Source organism: Sturnira hondurensis, unplaced genomic scaffold (genome assembly GCF_014824575.4).
Source record: "Sturnira hondurensis isolate 20B ecotype Veracruz unplaced genomic scaffold, ASM1482457v3 Scaffold0004136, whole genome shotgun sequence".
NCBI lineage: Eukaryota > Metazoa > Chordata > Mammalia > Chiroptera > Phyllostomidae > Sturnira > Sturnira hondurensis.
Genome location: NW_028076767.1, coordinates 18,020,044 through 18,038,749, shown reverse-complemented (window position 1 = coordinate 18,038,749; position 18,706 = coordinate 18,020,044). Strand labels below are relative to the sequence as shown.

Here is an 18,706-nt window from a genome sequence, read left to right as displayed (position 1 = left end):
AATAGACAGTTGCTGCAGGGCAGAGGTGGACACATGACCACAAGGAAGCATGGCAAGACTTGAAAGACCTATTGGGGAAGGAGAGAGGGGTCAGTTGAGGTAACATTTTAAAGGTGAATCTCACAGGATCAACTGATGGATCAGAGATAACTAGAGAATAAGAGGAGGAGTTTTTGAATAATGATTCCATTGCATTTATGAAAGCGAAGCCCATGTATGAGGCCAGTACTACTTGAGAGGCTCATAACGAGTGTTTAAAGAGCATTTAACATGGGAGCTGAGCATATCTGGCAGGAAGTCCAGCTCCCTGGAAGAGGTGACCTCGGGCCTGGGCCTCAGGAATGTGGAAGCAATTAAAAGAAGGGAGTGGCAAGAAGAGAGCCTGATGAAGAAGCAAATGCAAGAGTTAAAACAGGAGTTTTCTTCAGGCTGAAGGTAAGTTGGTGTTTGTGGAGTTGAGAGCGGGGTTCCTGCGTCAGGAGATGCCAGGGATGTGGGGTGAGTGGGCTGAACTTGATCCTGAAGGTGGCAAGAACCATAAGAAACTGATTAGTACTGCTAAGCCCCCTGAGAACCCCCCAAGCGCCCCCTGGCTGCTGCGTGAAGAAGGTTCTGGAGGAGGAGCAGAGTGGAAAGAGATTTAGTCAGGTGCCCTGCTTTTAGAATGGACAGGCCAGGTGTGTACCCCGGGTCACCATTCCCGTTCTTTGAGCAAGTTACCAGTGTCTATGCCCCAACTTCCCTCTCTATGAAATGGGTATGATGTCAGTTCTCACCCCACAAAACGGTGGTCAAGACTGAATGAGATAACCCAACAGAGCTGGGGGGGGTGGGCCTGGATGTTGGGGGAGGCTGCAATGATGACCCCGCCAATAGGCGCATTGCCCAGGAGGAGGGATGAGGTGCACCTCATGAATCCCCGCTTGGCTACGATGGGAGGTAGGGGAGAGGTCTGGGAAAGCCTGAAAGGACTCTAGGGGCAGGCGCTCCAGGTTGGGGTTGTGGGGGGCGGGGCAGGCCTGGAGGCGGGACCTGCCACTGGTGCTCCGCCCCACCCGCTTTCAGGAGTGGGCTTAACTGCCCCCTGGTGGCAGGGGAATGCTAATTGAAAGCCACACCCACCTCCTGCAGGCCCTGCTCGTCTGGCCACTTTCTCCAGTGGCCGTCCTTCCTGCCCATGGGAAGGATGTCTGCACTTCCAATCCTTGGGTACTGGATTCAGAGTTTGCCGGAGCTCATGGTCACCATTCTTAATTCAAGACCAAAGCCTCCAGCCTCCAGCCTCCCACCCACTTCCACGCCTACGAAGTGTCCCTGGCCCCTGGCCCTTACCTAGCCACTCAGGTCCTCTCCTCAGGATTCTTGGTATCCCTCCGGAAACACCTTCTTACATACCGGCAAACATAGACATCAATATAGTGATTTTTTTTTACACAAATGGTAACATATTGCGCCTTGCATTTCACACCTAAATAATGAATCTTACAGAAATTCCCGTGAGATGCACATGAACAGCACTGTGGTGATTGTGACGGGGAGGGGGAGGAGTTGGACGAAGGGTATGAGGGGGTGAATGGTAATGGAAAAAGTACAATAAGAAAAACTACTTAAAAAAGGTTTCCGTGGGGACATTAATCCCCATGTACTCATATACAGCTTCATTGTTTTTTCTAGCTTTGTAGTATTCTGCACATTTTTTAAATCAGGCCTCTAACTCACGGATTCCCAATCTAAAACCTGCCAGTCACATGCACAAACTATTGGAGAGGGAAAGTTGGAAGGGATTTCAGACTGTATGTGAGTCCTGGGGGAAAATTCATCCCTTTTATTTATTTATTTATTTATTTTTTTAAAGATTTTATTTATTTATTTATCTTTAGAGGGGAAGGAGAGAGGGAGAGAAACATCAATGTATGGTTGCCTTTTGTGCGTCACCTGCTGGTAGTTAGCCTGCAAGGAACCAGCCTGCAACCCAGGCGTGTGCCCTGACTGGGAATCGAACAGCGATCGTCTGGTTCGCAGGCCAGCGCTCAATCCACTGAGCTACGCCAGCCAGGGCCATCCCTTTTTTTTATTAAAGATTTTATTTATTTTTTAGAGAGGGGAAGGGAGGAAGAATGAGAAGGAGAGAAACATCAGTGTGTGGTTGCCTCCCACGCACCCACTACTGGGGACCTGAAGAGCAACCTGGTCATGTTCCCTGACTGGGAATCCAACCGGTGACCCCTTGATTCGCAGCAGGCGCTCAGTCACTGAGCCACACCAGCCGAGGCTCACANTTTTTTTTATTAAAGATTTTATTTATTTTTTAGAGAGGGGAAGGGAGGAAGAATGAGAAGGAGAGAAACATCAGTGTGTGGTTGCCTCCCACGCACCCACTACTGGGGACCTGAAGAGCAACCTGGTCATGTTCCCTGACTGGGAATCCAACCGGTGACCCCTTGATTCGCAGGCAGGCGCTCAGTCACTGAGCCACACCAGCCGAGGCTCACATCCCGTTTGTACGTATTACATTTTCAGATGAGAGAAGTGAAAGACAACGTATTTCATAGAGAGGATATGAACTATTAACTTTGATTAAAACATCCAAATATATTTTAAATTTCATTTCTGAAGAAACTTGATCTTGCTCCTGTGAATGCAACCTTTTAATATGAGGTTTTACAATCAAAACGGCTTACCAACACAATTCCTGATCAAGGCCTACTAATGATCTTTTCAAATTCTTGGTAGTCGACATCAACAAGAGACTTCATAACTTTAAGTAGGTGATAAAAAAAGGTTGCAACCCATTCCAAAGCTTACAATTAAAATTACATTTAAATCCTCCAGTAGTTTAAAGTAATTAAAATTACATTAAATGCTTTAATGTTTAATGAAACATTAAATGCTTCCGTTAGTTGACAAATATAATGTTGTAATCAAGTGGATTTCAAACCCAGATGGATTTTTTCATTTTGAGTGTCTTAAAATAATGCTGAATTCTAGAACACAGGAAACAACATAAAATTTTCAAACTTTTTTTTTGAGAAAATGATAACATATTAAAACTGAGCAAGGCTCTATAGTACTAAGCAACAGAGGGAGAGAGAAGAAGGGAAGAAATGCCATGAAGGAAAGAAAAAACAAGGAAAGGGAGTTTATGTCCATTTATTTATAAACATGCAAGCCAAGTTTCTAAGTATAATATTAAATCTAACAACATATTAAAAGAATAATGCATCATAACCTAAGATTGTTTATTCCAGGTAAAAAAGATTGGCTCAATATAGGAAATCTTTTGATGTAATTCACTGTGTTGAAACATTAACAAATAAAATCTTTGGTATTTCAGTAGCTATCAAAGTAGCATTTTATAAAATTTAACACCTAAACATGACTTAAAAAAAATCTTTTAGCAAGCCAAGGGTTGAAAGTTAACTTTGACTTCTCTACACTCTTCTGAATTCTGTGAAAGTTTAAGATAATGACTACATGCATTTCTTGTGCAATTTAAAAAATTAACAAGTCATGCCACCCTGACTGGTGTGGCTCAGTTGGTTGTGCATCGTTCCACAAAGCAAAGGATTGCCAGTTCGATTCCTAGTCAGGCCCCGAGCGGTGTGTGGGGCACATGCCTGGGTTGCAGGTTCGGTTCCTGGACAGGGCACGTGTGAGGGTCCACCAGTGGGTGATATTTCTCTCCCTCTCTTTCTCCCTCCCCCTCTCTCTAAAAATAAATAAATAAAATCTTTTAAAAAAATTTTGCAGAAAAACCAGTAACTTACATCATGATCAAAGTCATTCTGTAATGTCAGTCTCTTCATTTTTCCCTCTTCACAATCACAGCCTTTGTCATGAGGCAAAAATAACAAGAACTTTTTCTTAAAATATAGAAATATAAGTGAACTCACATGATTCCTATAAATTTATGTCTTCTTTGATTTTTAAATAAATATCCACTAATGTTAGAATTCTGGGCACATGGGGTATTAATTCTCTTCTAAATTATTTAAACCTACCCATTTCAGTAGGTTTGCTCATGAATTAATGGCTTGGATAATTCCATGATAAATAGCCTTGTGAATTCTTATGAAATTTAAATAGTCTTACTAGAAAGTTTTAACATGTCAGTCTTGAAGTTTGGAGAAGTCGTTATTAAAACACTAAGGTACAGAAAAATGGAGTAAGAAAAAAGTCTTCTGGAAAACAAACAAAACAGAACATAACATAATGTAGTGGCCTAGAACAGAACTGTGCCTTGTACTATTGCATTATAAAAATAACAATAAACAAAAGTAATGGTGTAAGGCCCTTATTTACAAACCATTCATGTGGTGGAACTTTCCACTGCACCTGTCTGGCTATCCTTTTTAAGATTTGATTTAATTTTAGAGAGAGTGGAAGGGAAGGAGAAAGAGAGGGAGAGAAACATCGATGTGCAGGAGATATGTCTCTCAGTTGCCTCTCATGGCACCTCAACCGGGGACCTGGCTCACAACCCAGGCACGTGCCCTGACTGGGAATCGAACCTATGACCTTTCGGTTCTCAGGCCGCTATCCTTTTTAGACTCGTCAGTCTCACCTAGGCTTTGTGCCAAGTTCCCTGGGCACTGGCAAAACAAACTTCCAGTGGCTCCATGAACTTCGTGGCGGCTGCATGACCTTCCCAGATGGGTGGCCATGGGCTCTGTGGCTGAACACAGCAGCAGATGTCCAAGAGGGAAGGGCCCTGCCTTGGGGGTGCCCCGCTCATTCCAGCAGAGCAGCTTTGGACAGAGGAGAGACGGGCTAGTGTCGTGATTAGGAGCAAGACTCTGCAACTTGACTGCTTGAGGTAGCTGGGTGCCCTTGGATAAGTGGCTTAACCTCTCTGTGCCTGAGTTTCTTCACCTGTAGAATTGAAGGTGATAATTACACCTACCTGATGGGGTGGTTATTCCAATTTGATGCAGATTTTATACTTGTAAAGTGCTTATGAATGGTATCTGGCACCATCAGTATTACTATATAAATTTCATGAGGCTATGCTGTCAGATTCCCCCGCCCCCAACCCCTCACCACCAGGGCTCCAACTGTCCCAAACTCTAACCTTAGCATGGATGTTCCCCAAAAGTAAAGCCTGAAATAAGGATTCAGGCAGTTTAAGTGGTGATCCCAGGACAGTGGGGACAGTGAGGCAGAGAAGGTCAGGAAGCCAATACAGGTGCAATGACAGGTAAACGGCCACTTCAGGCAATGGGGCTCCGTCTCAGGGGATGCTTTGAAAGACCTCTGGAAAACCCTAGCTGGTGTAGCTCAGTGGATTGAGTGTGGGCCTGCGAATCAAAGGTTCGTAGTTCAATTCCCAGTCAGCGCACATGCCTGGGTGGCAGGCCAGTTCTCAGCAAGGGGACACATGAGAGGCAACCATACATTGACATTTCTCTCTCCATCCTTCTCTTCCCCTCTAAAGATAAACTAAAAAAAAATTTTTTTAAAGAAAGACCTGTGGAACATTCCACGGGCAAAAATATGGGATATTTATTTATCATACCTTTTTCTTTCTTGGCTGAGGGCTGCTCCGCTTATTTCTCCTCAACATTTGACATTTCCTGTCTGGGTCCCATGCTTACTTGGGCCAAGCATAAACCTTTGATCAAAGAGACACCTGTTCCCTTGAAAGAGACCTGTCTACCAAAGCTGCACGTGACCTCTGACGACGTGGCTGGGGCACCAACGCATCTGCCACAACTTTGAAATTTCATAGCGCACCAGCTGGGCAAATGCAGTAGTTCTCAACTTTTGCTACTCCAAACAATACTGCAATACACAACCTCACATGTCCATCACGCACGCATGCGTGTGAATACACAGAACACTCCTAGGAGCAGACTTGCTGGGCCAAAGGGTGTATGCACTTATCATTTTGATGGACCTGGCCCAACAGGCATCCTGTGAAACACTTTACCAACACCTGTGTTGATCTGGTTGATGAAAACAATAGTATCCCACTTTTTATTTTCAAAACTCTAATTGAGGTTGGCATCTTTTAACAATTTGATAGCCATCTGTACCCCAGCACCTGAGGAGTAATGTGGTGGCAAGTTCCCTGGGTTTTCTGTCTGCCTCGGAGATCCCAGGCTTAGAGTTGAAGAAGTTGGAGCCAACCACTCCAAAATGCCAATGAGCATAGAAAAGAAAAGAAAAGAACCAGCCCCAACAAAAGCTCACTCTCTGTAGGCAAAGGATTAGAAAAGGAACAACCTCCTGGCTGGTATAGCTCAGTGGATTGAGCTTGGGCCTGTGAACCACACAATCGTGGTTCGATTCCCAGTCAGGGCACATGCCTGGGTTGCAGGCCAGTTCCCAGCAGGGGACTCACAAGAAGCAACCATACATTGCTATTTCTCTCCTTCTCTTCTTCCCTTCCCTTCTAAAGATAAATAAATAAAATTTTAAAAAAAGAAAAGGAACAACCTAGCAAGACAGAAAATTTTTAGACAATAAGAGCTCTAATCAGCCAAATACCACTGAAAAAACTATGGCCCCATCTACGTTAGCCAAAGCCAAGTTGGGAGCCTCGACTTCTACCCTCACAAGCCCATGCGAGGTGTTGTGAGACAAGGCCCAGGGAGCCAGGGCTTCCGTCTCGGCTGCCCGTTAAGGAGCCGGCTCCTGCTGGCCCTCTCCCTACAGTGTCTATGGAGACCACCTTGGGAGCCCGGAGTTCCACCCCCACCCAGAAATTCGAAAGTGGGTAAAGGGACATAAGGGAAGATAAAGTTTCTACATTTCATTCTAAGCAGGAAGCTGATGACACCAGGAAACTGTGATGAGTTATGTATATGTAATGTAATAGCTACAGCAACCACTAGCACAGCTATACAAAGAGACACTCAACACTGTAGATCAATTAAAACTGGAATTCTAAAAAAATAAAGTCAACCCATGGAAAGGAAAAAAAAGAAAAACGGACCCTGGCTGGTGTAGCTCAGTGGATTGAGCACTGGCTGCAAACCAAAGGGTTGCAGTTTGATTCCCAGTCAGGGTACATGCCTGGGCTTCGGGGCCGGTCCCCAGTGGGGGCCATGTGAGAGGCAACCACACATCGATGTTTTTCTCCCTCTCTTTTTCCTTCCTTTTCCCTCTCTCTAAAAATAAAAAAAAAGAAATAAAAGAAAAGAAGAGAAAAAGAAAAACGGAAATGCATAACCAGAGAACACACAGAAAACAAAAATAGTTGTGAGCTAGGTCTTAAGTGTAATGGTCTAAATACACAAATTAAAAGACAAATATTGCTAAAGTGATTTTTAAAAACTATATGCCATCTATGAGAAACATATATGGCAGCTAGAAAGAAAAATAATTTAAGAAAGATATGCAATCTCCAATCAAAGGAAAGCAGAAAAACTGACAGAACTGAACAGAGAAACAGGCAAATCCATAATCAATACTCTTGTCTCAACACTGGATTGGACAATTAGGTGGAAAAACCACCAACGATAGAGAACTCAAAACACCATCCACACACAGGACCCAACTGACACTTATCAGACACCCAGCACAGTCTTCCCCAAGTGCCCACCAAGTTTATACCAAGACAGACCATAGTCTGGGCCATAAAACAAAGCTCAACAAATTGACAAAAACTGGAATCATACAAAGTGTGACCACAATGGAATCAAACTAAAGATTAAAACAGAAAGATAACAGCAAAACCTCCAAACCCTTGGAAAATAAACAGCACATTTCTAAATTATTTATGGGTCAAAGAGGAAGTCCCTAGGAAAGTAAAAAGAATACATCGAATTGAATAAAATTAAAATACATGTCAAAAATCGTGGGACACAGTTAAAGCAGTGCCAAGAGGGAAGTTTATGCAATAAATGTATGCATGACGACAAAAGAGAAAAAGCCTCAAAACAATAACTTAAGCTTTTACCTCAAGACCTAGAAAAAGAAGAGCAAAATACGCCCCAAGCAAGTGGAAGGAAAAAACTTACATAGAGCAGAAATCAGTAAAATGTGAATCCGTGAAGTGATAAAGAACTCTGATTAGGGTAACTGCATAGGCAACTATAAAAGGAGTATTACTGTATTTTTGGTTTGTAATGCCCTTTATTCCCTACATGATTTAAAATATAAATGCACAACAAGTTCGAAATCTATGTCAGGGGACACACAATGAATGAAGGTATCATTTGTGACAAAAATAATGCTAAGAGGGAGGTATGGAGCTCTAGAGGAGCAGTTTTGGTATGTGACTGAAGCTAAATTGGTATCAGGTCAAACGAGACTGTTATAAATTTCGGATGTGAACTATAATCCCCATGGTGACTATTCAGAAAATACCTTTAAAGTGTACCCAAAGGAAGTGAGAAGAAATAGCAGACTTAAGCAACATTGTAAACTAATTAGGCCTTACAGACATCTGTAGAACTCTCCATCACCAATGGCAGAATGCGCATCATTTAATGCATATTCAATTTTCTCCAGGATAGTATGGTTTTCTCCAGGACTGTATGGTAGGCCACAAAACAGCCTCAATAAATTTAAAAGATTGAAATCATGTACTGTATCTTCTCTGATCACCATGGAATAAAGCTAGAAATCAGTAACAGAAGGGAAACCGGAAAATTCACAAATACATGAGACGAAAGAAAACCCAACATACCAAACTTTGGGGGAATGCAGTAAAAGTAGTGCTTCGAGGCAAATTCACAGCAATAAATGCAACATGTGTGAAATGGACAGATTACTTGAAAGAAATAAGCTAGTACAGTTCAACCAAAATGAAATAGATCATTTGAATAGCCTTATAACAATTAAGGGAATTGAATTTGTAATTTAAAAACTCTCCCCAAGAGACTTCTGGCCAAGATGGAGGCATAGGTGGAAACATTGTGCCCCCTCCCACAACTAAATTTAAAGACAGCTAAGTTTTAGAAACAAAAACGCAGCCAAAACAGTGAAAATTGAACTGTGTGGAAGTCAGACAACAACGAACCACTCAGCCAGATCGGTAAGAGGGGCGGAGTCAGCGGTGGAGTGGGGTTGGGTTTGGACTGGAAAGACCTCTCAGTCCCACCAACCCAGGAGCGGAGGCGGAGGCGGTTGGTGGATCCCAGGTGTGGGGTGGCGATGGGGGGACCCAGTGAGGGCGCAGGGCAGCTGACTGACCATGGTCACACATTCATGTGCAGATAAACAGGCAGAGGAGCAAGCAGTGAGACAGGCCACGAAGGCTAGGGCCCCAGCGCCAGGAATTAAAGCTGAAAGCACCAATTGGAGAAACTTTGGGGGCTGAGGCGCCAGGAGAAGCTCCCAGTCTCACAGGGAGTTCATTGGAGAGACCCACAGGGTCCAGGAGAGTACACAGGCCCACACACCCGGGAACCAGCACCAGAGGGGCCCAATTTGCTTGTGGGAAGCCATAGAGGGGACAGAAATCTGAGAGAGAGCGGAGCAGAGCAAAGCGCCATTTTTCCCCCCTCTCTGACCCTGCCCCCACATACAGCATCACAACCCAGCAACTGAGGTGCCCCGCCCTGGTGAACGCTTAAGGCTCTGCCCCTCATACGTAATAGGCGCGAACAGACCAAACATTATGGCTCAAGTGGAAAAAGAGTTCAAAGCCACAGAGCCAATACTTTTAAGCAACCAAGAAATAGCCAACCTATCAAATGCACAGTTCAAAATAGTGGTGATCAGGATGCTCACAGAACTGGTGGATTTTAATCACAAATTAGAGGAACAAATAAAGGTTAAACTAATTGAAATGAAGGGAAATGCACAGGAAACCAATAGTGATGGAAAGGAAACTGGGACTCAAATCAATGGAGTGGACCAGAAGGGAAAAAAATGACCAAACAGAAAAGGATGAAGAAACAAGAATTCAAAAAAATGAGGAGAGGCTTAATAACCTCCAGGACATCTTTAAACATTACAACATCCGAATTATAGGGGTACCAGAAGGGGAAGAGGAACAGCCACAAGTGGAACACTTATTTGAACAAATAATAAAGGAGAACTTCCCCAGTCTGGCAAAGAAAATAGACTTCCAGGAAATCCAGGAAGCTCAGAGAGTCCCAAAGAAGTTGGACCCAAGAAGGAACACACCAAGGCACATCATAAATACATCACCCAAGATTAAAATGAAGGAGAGAATCCTAGAAGCAGCAAGAGATAAGGGGACGGTCACCTACAAAGAAGTGCCCATCAGACTGTCAGCTGATTTCTCAAAAGAGACCTTACAGGCAAGAAGGGACTGGAAAGAAGTATTCCAAGTCATGAAATCCAAAAACCTACATCCAAGATTGCTCTATCCAGCAAATTCATTTAGAATGGAAGGACAGATAAAGTGCTTCTCAGATAAGGTCGAGTTGAAGGAGTTCATCATCACCAAGCCCTTATTATATGAAATGTTAAAGGGACTTATCTAAGAAAAAGAAGATAAAAAATATGAACAGTGAAAGGACAGCAAACTCACAGTCATTAACAACCACACCTAGAGACGCGGAGAAAATGGCGGTAGGGGTTGAAGCAGCAGCTGAGGTGGCGGCGACAGATCCCAAAATGGAGGGAGAAAGCGGTGCGCCTGGCGCGCCAAGCAGCAGCGGGACTCCGGGGCCGAAAGATGAAGGAGAACGACCTACTCAGAATGAGAAGAGGAAGGAGAAAAACACAAAGAGAGGAGGCAATCGCTTTGAGCCATATGCCAATCCAACAAAAAGATACAGAGCCTTCATTACAAACATACCTTTTGATGTGAAAATGGCAGTCACTTAAAGACCTGGTTAAAGAAAAAGGTGGTGAGGTAACATACGTGGAGCTCTTAATGGACGCTGAAGGAAAGTCAAGGGGATGTGCTGTTGTTGAATTCAAGATGGAAGAGAGCATGAAAAAGGCTGCGGAAGTTCTAAACAAGCATAGTCTGAGTGGAAGACCACTGGAAGTCAAAGAAGATCCTGATGGCGAACATGCCAGGAGAGCAATGCAAAAGGCTGGAAGACTTGGAAGCACAGTCTTCCAAGGGAGATTTTTTCCCTCCTGAGTGTCCACAACAGCTACCCCATGGACTTGGTGGTATTGGAATGGGGTTAGGACCAGGAGGGCAGCCCATCGATGCCAATCACCTGAATAAAGGAATTGGCATGGGAAACGTGGGGCCTGCAGGAATGGGGATGGAAGGCATAGGATTTGGAATAAATAAAATGGGAGGCATGGTGGGGCCCTTTGGTGGTGGTATGGAAAACATGGGTCGATTTGGATCTGGGATGAACATGGGCAGAATAAACAAAATCCTAAGTAATGCACTGAAGAGAGGAGAGATCATTGCAAAGCAGGGAGGAGGTGGAGGTGGAGGCAGTGTCCCTGGGATCGAGAGGATGGGTCCTGGCATTGACTGCATTAGGGGTGCTGGCATGGAGCGCATGGGCACAAGCCTGGGCCATGGCATGGATCGTGTGGGCTCTGAAATCGAGCGCATGGGCCTGGTCATGGACCGCATGGGCTCTGTTGAGCACATGGGCTCCAGCATTGAGCGCATGGGTCAGACCATGGAGCTCATGGGGTCTGTCATGAAGCACCTGGGTCAGACCATGGAGTGCATGGGGTCTGGCGTGGAGCACATGGGTGCCGGCATGGGCTTTGGCCTGGAGCGCATGGCCGCACCCATCGACCGTGTGGGCCAGACCATGGAGCGCATGGGCTCTGGTGTGGAGCGAATGGGCCCTGCCATTGAGCGCATGGGCCTGAGCATGGAGCGCATGGTGCCCACGGGCATGGGGGCTGGCCTGGAGCACATGGGCCCTGTGATGGATTGCATGGCCACCGGCCTGGAGCGCACGGGTCTTGCCATGGGCCCTGCCCTGGGCGCTGGCATTGAGCGCATGGGCCTGGCCATGGGTGGCGGCGGCAGTGGCCAGCTTTGACCGTGCCATCGAGATGGAACGTGGCAACTTTGGAAGAAGCTTCACGGGTTCCTTTGGTGGAGCTGGAGGCCATGCTCCAGGGGTGGCCAGGAAGGCCTGCCAGATATTTGTGAGAAATCTCCCACTTGATTTTACTTGGAAGTTGCTAAAGGACAAAGTCAATGAATGTGGCCACGTGCTGTATGCTGACATCAAGATGGAGAATGGGAAGTCCAAGGGGTGCGGTGTGGTTAAGTTTGAGTCGCCAGAGGTGGCTGAGAGAGCCTGCCGGATGATGAATGGGATGAAGCTGAGTGGCTGAGAGACTGACGTTCGAATTGATAGAAATGCTTAAGCGGTTGCCTTTTTTAAACATCAATACCAGACCTCTGAATTTGTATTTTTTTTCCTGCTAACCATTTTAATTTGTTGGCTGGATGTATAAAGATGTTTTAAAAATTCAGTTGCTTTTTGGGGTAATTTGAATTACTTTTTTTTTAATGACTGGGGTTCCATTGGACTGTTTGCATTGAGATTGCAATGTGCGCAATTTTTTTGTAGTTGTGGCATCTTGTTGACATCAAATATGACTTAGATAATAAATACCAGTTCCTGAAAAAAAAGAAGAAGAAGAAAAACAACCACACCTAAAACAAAAGCAAACTAAGAGGACAGCTAGATCAGGAGTGGAACCATAGAAATGGAGATCACATGGAGGGTTAGCAACAGGGGAGTGGGAGGAAGAGAAGGGGGGAGAAGGTACAGAGAATAAGTAGCATAGATGATAGGTAGAAAATAGGGGTGAGGGCAAGAATAGTATGGGAAATATAAAATCTAAAGAACTTGAGACACGTGGACATAAACTAAAGGGGAGAATGGTGGGGGAGGAGTGTGCAGGGTGGAGGGGAATGAAGAGGGGGAATGGGACAACTAATGGTATAATCAATGAAATATATTGAAAATAATAATAACTACCTGGCTGGGTAGCTCAGTGGACTGAGCGCGGGCCTGCGAAACACACAATCGCAGTTCGATTCCCAGTCAGGGCACATGCCTGGGTTGCAGGCCAGTTTCCGGTTCCTAGCAGTGGACACACGAGAGGCAACCATACATTGATATTTCTCTCCTTCTCGCCTTTCCTTTCCCTCTAAAGATAAATAAATTAAAATCTTAAAAATATATTAATTAATTAATTAATTAATTAAAAATGTCAAATTTTTATTGTTTGAGTTTCAGTCAGTTTTCAGTTTGGTGTGATCAGTTTTAGTTTCTGTCAGCCTCACTTTGTGCTGGTATTTCCACACCTCTGTGGTAGGTCGTATTCTTTACTCGCATTTCTGCCTTCCTCCCCACGCTCTCCTCATGCACTTGGCTGGAGGATATTTTTTTTGTGCTGACTGATATGGGCTTGCCCGTGGGTAGCAGCCTCCATTTTCCACAGATGACCACACTACTGCCCATCTCATAAGTGTCTCCCATCTTACACTGTGACCCGGATGTATTTCTATCAAGTGGGAAGAGCTCAGCTCTCTCCCAGGGCTTTGTGAGTGCGTGACGGAGCGAGTTCCGCAGAAGTGACGTTCTGTGTCTTTGGAGGCTAGATCACCAAAAAGCAATACACTTCCCTCCTTATCTCTTGGAGCCAACCCACCACGCTCTGAGGGAGCCCGACCGGCCCACGCAGAAACACCACCCAGGGGTGCTACAAAGAGGTGTTCTGGTTGGCAACTGCAAATGGGGTCCTAACTGGCAGCCAGCATCATCCACCAGGTGTGGGAATGAAGACACCTCCAGAAGATTGTGGTCGCGGCTTTTGAGTGTTTCCAGCTGAGGCCCCAGACATTCTAGAGCAGAAGCAGGCCGTTCCCAGCGAGCCCTGCCCGAATTCCTGACCTACGGAGTCGGTAGGCATAATGTGATGCTCGTTTCATGCAAGTTTCAGGGTGCTTTGTACCAATAGTGACCGGAACAACATGGAGCTTGTCTCGCCAGTAGGATGTGGTGCTGGGTCTGTAGGCTGGTTCTGAGGATGGACCTTAAGAGGGCTGTGTGTCCCCACTGTCCCTCTGCCCCCTTAGGAGTCTCCGACTTCTACCACGAGAAGAACGTGGCCTAGATGCCTGCTGGTCCCAGAACAAGGAGCCCAACTGTTATGAGCTGAAATATGTCCCCTGCAAATTTGTAAACTGAAGTTTTAATCCCTGATCCCTCAGAATGTGACAGTATTTGAAAACAGGGTGTTTCCAGAGGTGATGAAGTTAAAATGAGGGCACTAGGGAAGGTCCTGACCCAGTCTGCCTGGTGTCCTTATAGAGAGGAAACCTGGACACGAAACGAGACACGGTAATGTGCACACACACAGGAAAGATGCTATGAGGCGCAAGCCAAGGAGAGAGGTATCAGAGGAAACCAGCCTTGCTGACACCTGCTCTTGGACTTCGAACCTCCGGAGCTATCCAGAAAATACAGTTCTCTTGTTTAAGCGGCCAAACCTGTGGTATTTGTGACGGCAGCCCTAACATGCCAAAATACCAGCCTGCAGACTGGAACTAAACCTGCAGATCTCAGCAGAGCCTCAGCCAACCCACACCACCGGTCCACGAGAGATAAAAAGAAATGCCCAAAGTTGTAAACCTCCCGGCTTTAGGGTCATTTGTTACACAACATTATTGTAGGGGAGAGATTGACTTAGTACCACATCTAATTTTTCCCTGGGCCAGTTTTGAAAATTTCCTTTGTTTCTCACCACATGATTCCTTAGTAATTTGTTCATCTAAACGAATTCCGCTGTCTGAGCATTTCAACAATTCCAGTTACATCGAAACTGCTCCTGCTGCTAGCCAAGCATCAGGGTCAAAACCTACTACCGAACATTTTCGTAGTTCCCACCTCATTAGCTTCCAGCTGGCTGTCCTGCCAACAGGCCGGGGGACCTGGGGGTCGAGGCTCCTGCGTGTTTCGTGCTCAGGTCCCCAGCATCTCTGGTGCTAAGATGGTGACTAGTAAATGAATTCTTCATGCCAGAGAGAGCCTGGGACCAAGGCAGCTGCCCCTCCCAGATAAAACTTAAATGGATGTTCAAGGCTCCCCAAACTCTGGCCCCAACGACTGCCCCAGCTCCATTTTCCTGTTTTCTCCAGACTTGTCCTTTCAGTAGAGCCAGCAAAGGCTCCAAGGACTCGAATGAGTCTCCTCATTTCCCTCTCCCCTTTTCCATCTACACATTCTCCTCTGGCAGGCCTTTGGCTCCCTTTATTTCACCTGTCATGGTTCTTACTACCACAGGGCCTTTGCACATGTTTTTTTCCTGACTCAAATGCTGTTTCACAGCCCTTTTTATCTAGTTTACACCCAGTCATTTTTCATACCTCAAGTCAGAGGACACTTCCTCAGGGAAGCCCTTTCTGATTGCTCTAGGCTGAGTTAGTCCCTCACCCCCTCTGTTCAGTCCAAGTACCATGTACCTCCCTTTCTTAGCATTCATTTGTGCTATAATTGATTAGGGTAACCTTCAAATTAATGTCTGACTCCCCATTCCAGTCTTCCAGATTCATGAGGACTAGAATGAGGTCTCATTTACTCTGTCCCCAGAGCCTGGTACGTAGTGGATGCACTGTAAATATTTGTTGATAGAATGAGTACAGGATGGGGCAAAAGTGCGAGAGGCGTTGGCCGGTGTGACGCAGTTGTTCGGAGCATCATCTCATAACCAAAAGTTTGCTGGTTTGATTCTGGTCAGGGCACATGCTTAGATTGCAGGTTCAGTCCCCAGTCTGGGCGCATAGGACACCTGGTCCAGGTGCGGACAATCCCCAGTCTGGGCGCATACAGGAGGCAACCAATCAATGCTTCTCTCTTGCATTGATGTTTCTCTCGTTCCCTTTCTCTCTAAAGAAGCAATGGAGAAAATGTCCTCAGGTAAGAATGAAAAAATAAAAATAACTTTATAGTTGTGAGTACACGAAGCAGAGTTTTTTCTCATACATTATTTATTAACTATTGTATTATTTTCCATATGAGCAACTGTAAACATCCCTTTGGCCCACCCTGTATTGTTGTCCCACCCGCTCTGCTAAACCCCTCCACTGCGTGTAAGGTGTCCGTGAGCGTGGGCCGCTCTGATTTCTTTCCAAGAGACCCTGCCGTGGTCCTGCTGCAGCCTTTATGCCGAGCCCACGGTTTCCTGGGCTGCTCTCAGCCAAGGGGAGACTGAGCGCAGTGGAGTCCTAAGGATGGGTCAATTTTGTCCGACACAAGACTCCTAGTACTGGACCTTTTTTTTTTTTTTTTGCTCTGGGCTCCCCATTGGCCTGGCCAAGACTTCCTCAGAGTTGACTGTTCCAGTTATGAAGTTATTGTCTCTCATCTCCAAGTTCACACTTCAGTGCCCGCTCTGCAGTAATGAACTGGAATGGACTCCTGGAACTGGAGTCCATTCCAGTTCACTACAGCATTGCCTCCTGTACAGTGAGATGATAAACTTCACCAGCAGAGGGCGCTGGAGGGGGCCCATTCCAGGAGGAAAAGAGGCTTCGCTTTCTGGTTCTGGCTGGGTGTGTTTTCTTGCTGCTGCTGCTGCTGCTGCTGTGTGGTTGGTCAGTAGTGTGTAAGGACATCTGGTGGTCATCTGCTGCAGCCATGAACACAGTTTATTAACAACGTTGCAGCCCTGAGACCGGGGCATCATCTTCTTGCCACTCTCTTAATGCAGGTAAATATCACACTCTCTAGGCCTCACGTCTGCGGAGGTGCCCCGATCCCCCCACCCACCATCCTCAGCTCCCTTGGGCCTGCGAGGACTTCTGGCCTTGCTTGCCCAGTGACCATGGAGCAGCTGTGGCCTCGCCAACCCAGCAGAATTCTCTGCCATCCAGCGGGCTTCAACCACACCTTCACCGGTGAGGTCTGGACCCCAGCTTGGGGAAGGCATCCCCCCTCCCAAATGTGTTCTTCCTTGGGCTCGCTCCCTCAGATACTCTTTAAAGTTGTCTTTGTATCTTTATAGTTACTTTCTTGCGTAAGCCTAATAATTCTTTATATTAAATAGCCCCTGTTACATTGCTGTCTTCTAGTCGGACTGGGACAGATTCGGTGCACAGCAGTCCAAGGCTGTTCCCACCCAGCCCTCCTTCCTTCCCTGCGCCCCTCCGCAGCTGCCAGGTGTGCGTCACAGTATGACAGGGTCTCCCCACCTCCTCCTGCTCCCCATCTCCTTTACCCTTCACAGGTGTAACCCGCCACACATCTCCGACACTGTTCATTCTTTCCTGGCATTTGCTTCGCCGAGGACGAGACTGGCTCGACTTCCCGTCACACTTAGAATACAATCCAGGAGGCTTTGTATAATCTGCTTTCTGGTTAGAGAAAGACCAACACCCCCACCCCCCCATCCCCACCCCTTCCACCCCAGCCCAACGCAGGCCTTCCTACTGCCCTGTAAATCCTTCTACTCCAGTGCCTGTGGGTGGCCTCCTTGAAGTTCTAATCCACATACAAACCAGAATCCCACCTCAGGGGCTTTGCCCTAGCTGCTTGTTTTTGCTACCAGGCTGGTTTCCTCATTTCATTCAGACCTCTTCTCAAATGCCACCTCGTAATGAGGCATGGTGGTAAAAGCTAGGAAAGTTCCTGAGCAGGTGGAAGGGGGCAACATAGGCAGGAACACTAGACAAGGCCAGACCGTGTGAGCAACTTACAGCTGGTGAATCGCTAGCACTTGTATCTCCCCTGACCAAGGACGTCTGAGAGAGAATGGCATGTACCTCTCCTCCCTAACTAAACAACACAGAGCTTGAATCTCCCTGGTGTGGGAGACAGAGGACAGAGATCCAATTAATGCTACTTGTGCCAGCTCACCCCAAGGACAGATGAAGTCAGGGGAACAAAGAACAAAAACCCCATTAAAAGCCAGACAGACCCAAGATAAGAGGAAAACAGTACAGTGGACCAGAGAATATTTCCAACCCCCCCCCCCCACAATGTACTGGAATGCTGATGACTGTTCTGCTGAAACCCCCCTAAGATGGTCACCCACAGGAAAAAGGGTGAGAAGCCCTCAGGACACAGACCCCTACTCCAGCAGGAACTTTTTTTAAAAGTAGATTTTTAAAAATATTTTATTTCTTTTTAAAATTTTTTTTTACAGAAGCCCTGGCTGGTGTAGCTCAGTGGATTCAGCGCGGGCCTGCGAACCACACGATCGTGGTTCGATTCCCAGTCAGGGCAAATGCCTGGGTTGCAGGCCAGTTCCCAGTAGGGGACTCACGAGAGGCAACCATACATTGATATTTCTCTCCTTCCCTTCCCCTCTAAAGATAAATAAATAAAGTCTTTTAATAAATAAATAAATAAAAATAAAATTTTTACAGAGAAGGGAAGGGAAGGAGAAAGAGAGGGAGAGACATATCAGTGTGTGGTTGCCTTTCACATGGCCCCCACTGGGGACCCGGCCCACAACCCAGGCACATGCCTGGACTGGGAATCGAACCACGACCTTTTGGTTCACAGCCTGTGCTCAATCCACTGAGCTACATCAGCCAGAGCCGGCAGGAACTTTATTTCATCCCAAACTCTAAGGGTCCCCAGGAGACTTGCAGCCAGGGGAGCAGTGGACAGTGACAGCTCCACCCAGGTTTACCCCCCGATCCTGTCTCCAGGGCTCCCTTATTCTCTGACTTCCCGGTGAGCTTGCAGCAGCCCTGCGCGGGTCTCTCCTTTCCCATCACGTTTCTAGGGAGCCAAAGCAGAGCACCGCCTGGGCCCAGGGGTGTCAAACTCATTCTCACCGGGAGTCACATCAGCCTTGTGGTTGCCTTCCAAGGGCCGTAATAATG

General features: G+C 46.3%; 1 protein-coding gene across 1 annotated transcript; it reads left to right on the top strand.

The window, feature by feature from the left end:
* The first annotated feature begins 10,470 nt into the window (after window positions 1-10,470).
* On the top strand, window positions 10,471-12,496 carry LOC118985336 (heterogeneous nuclear ribonucleoprotein M-like). Its single transcript, XM_037043806.1, is given in 4 exon segments — window positions 10,471-10,731; window positions 10,733-10,992; window positions 10,994-11,882; window positions 11,884-12,496. Coding segments are annotated over 4 exon segments (1,740 nt in total). The 5' UTR covers window positions 10,471-10,485; the 3' UTR covers window positions 12,229-12,496.
* The last annotated feature ends 6,210 nt before the right edge of the window (window positions 12,497-18,706 follow it).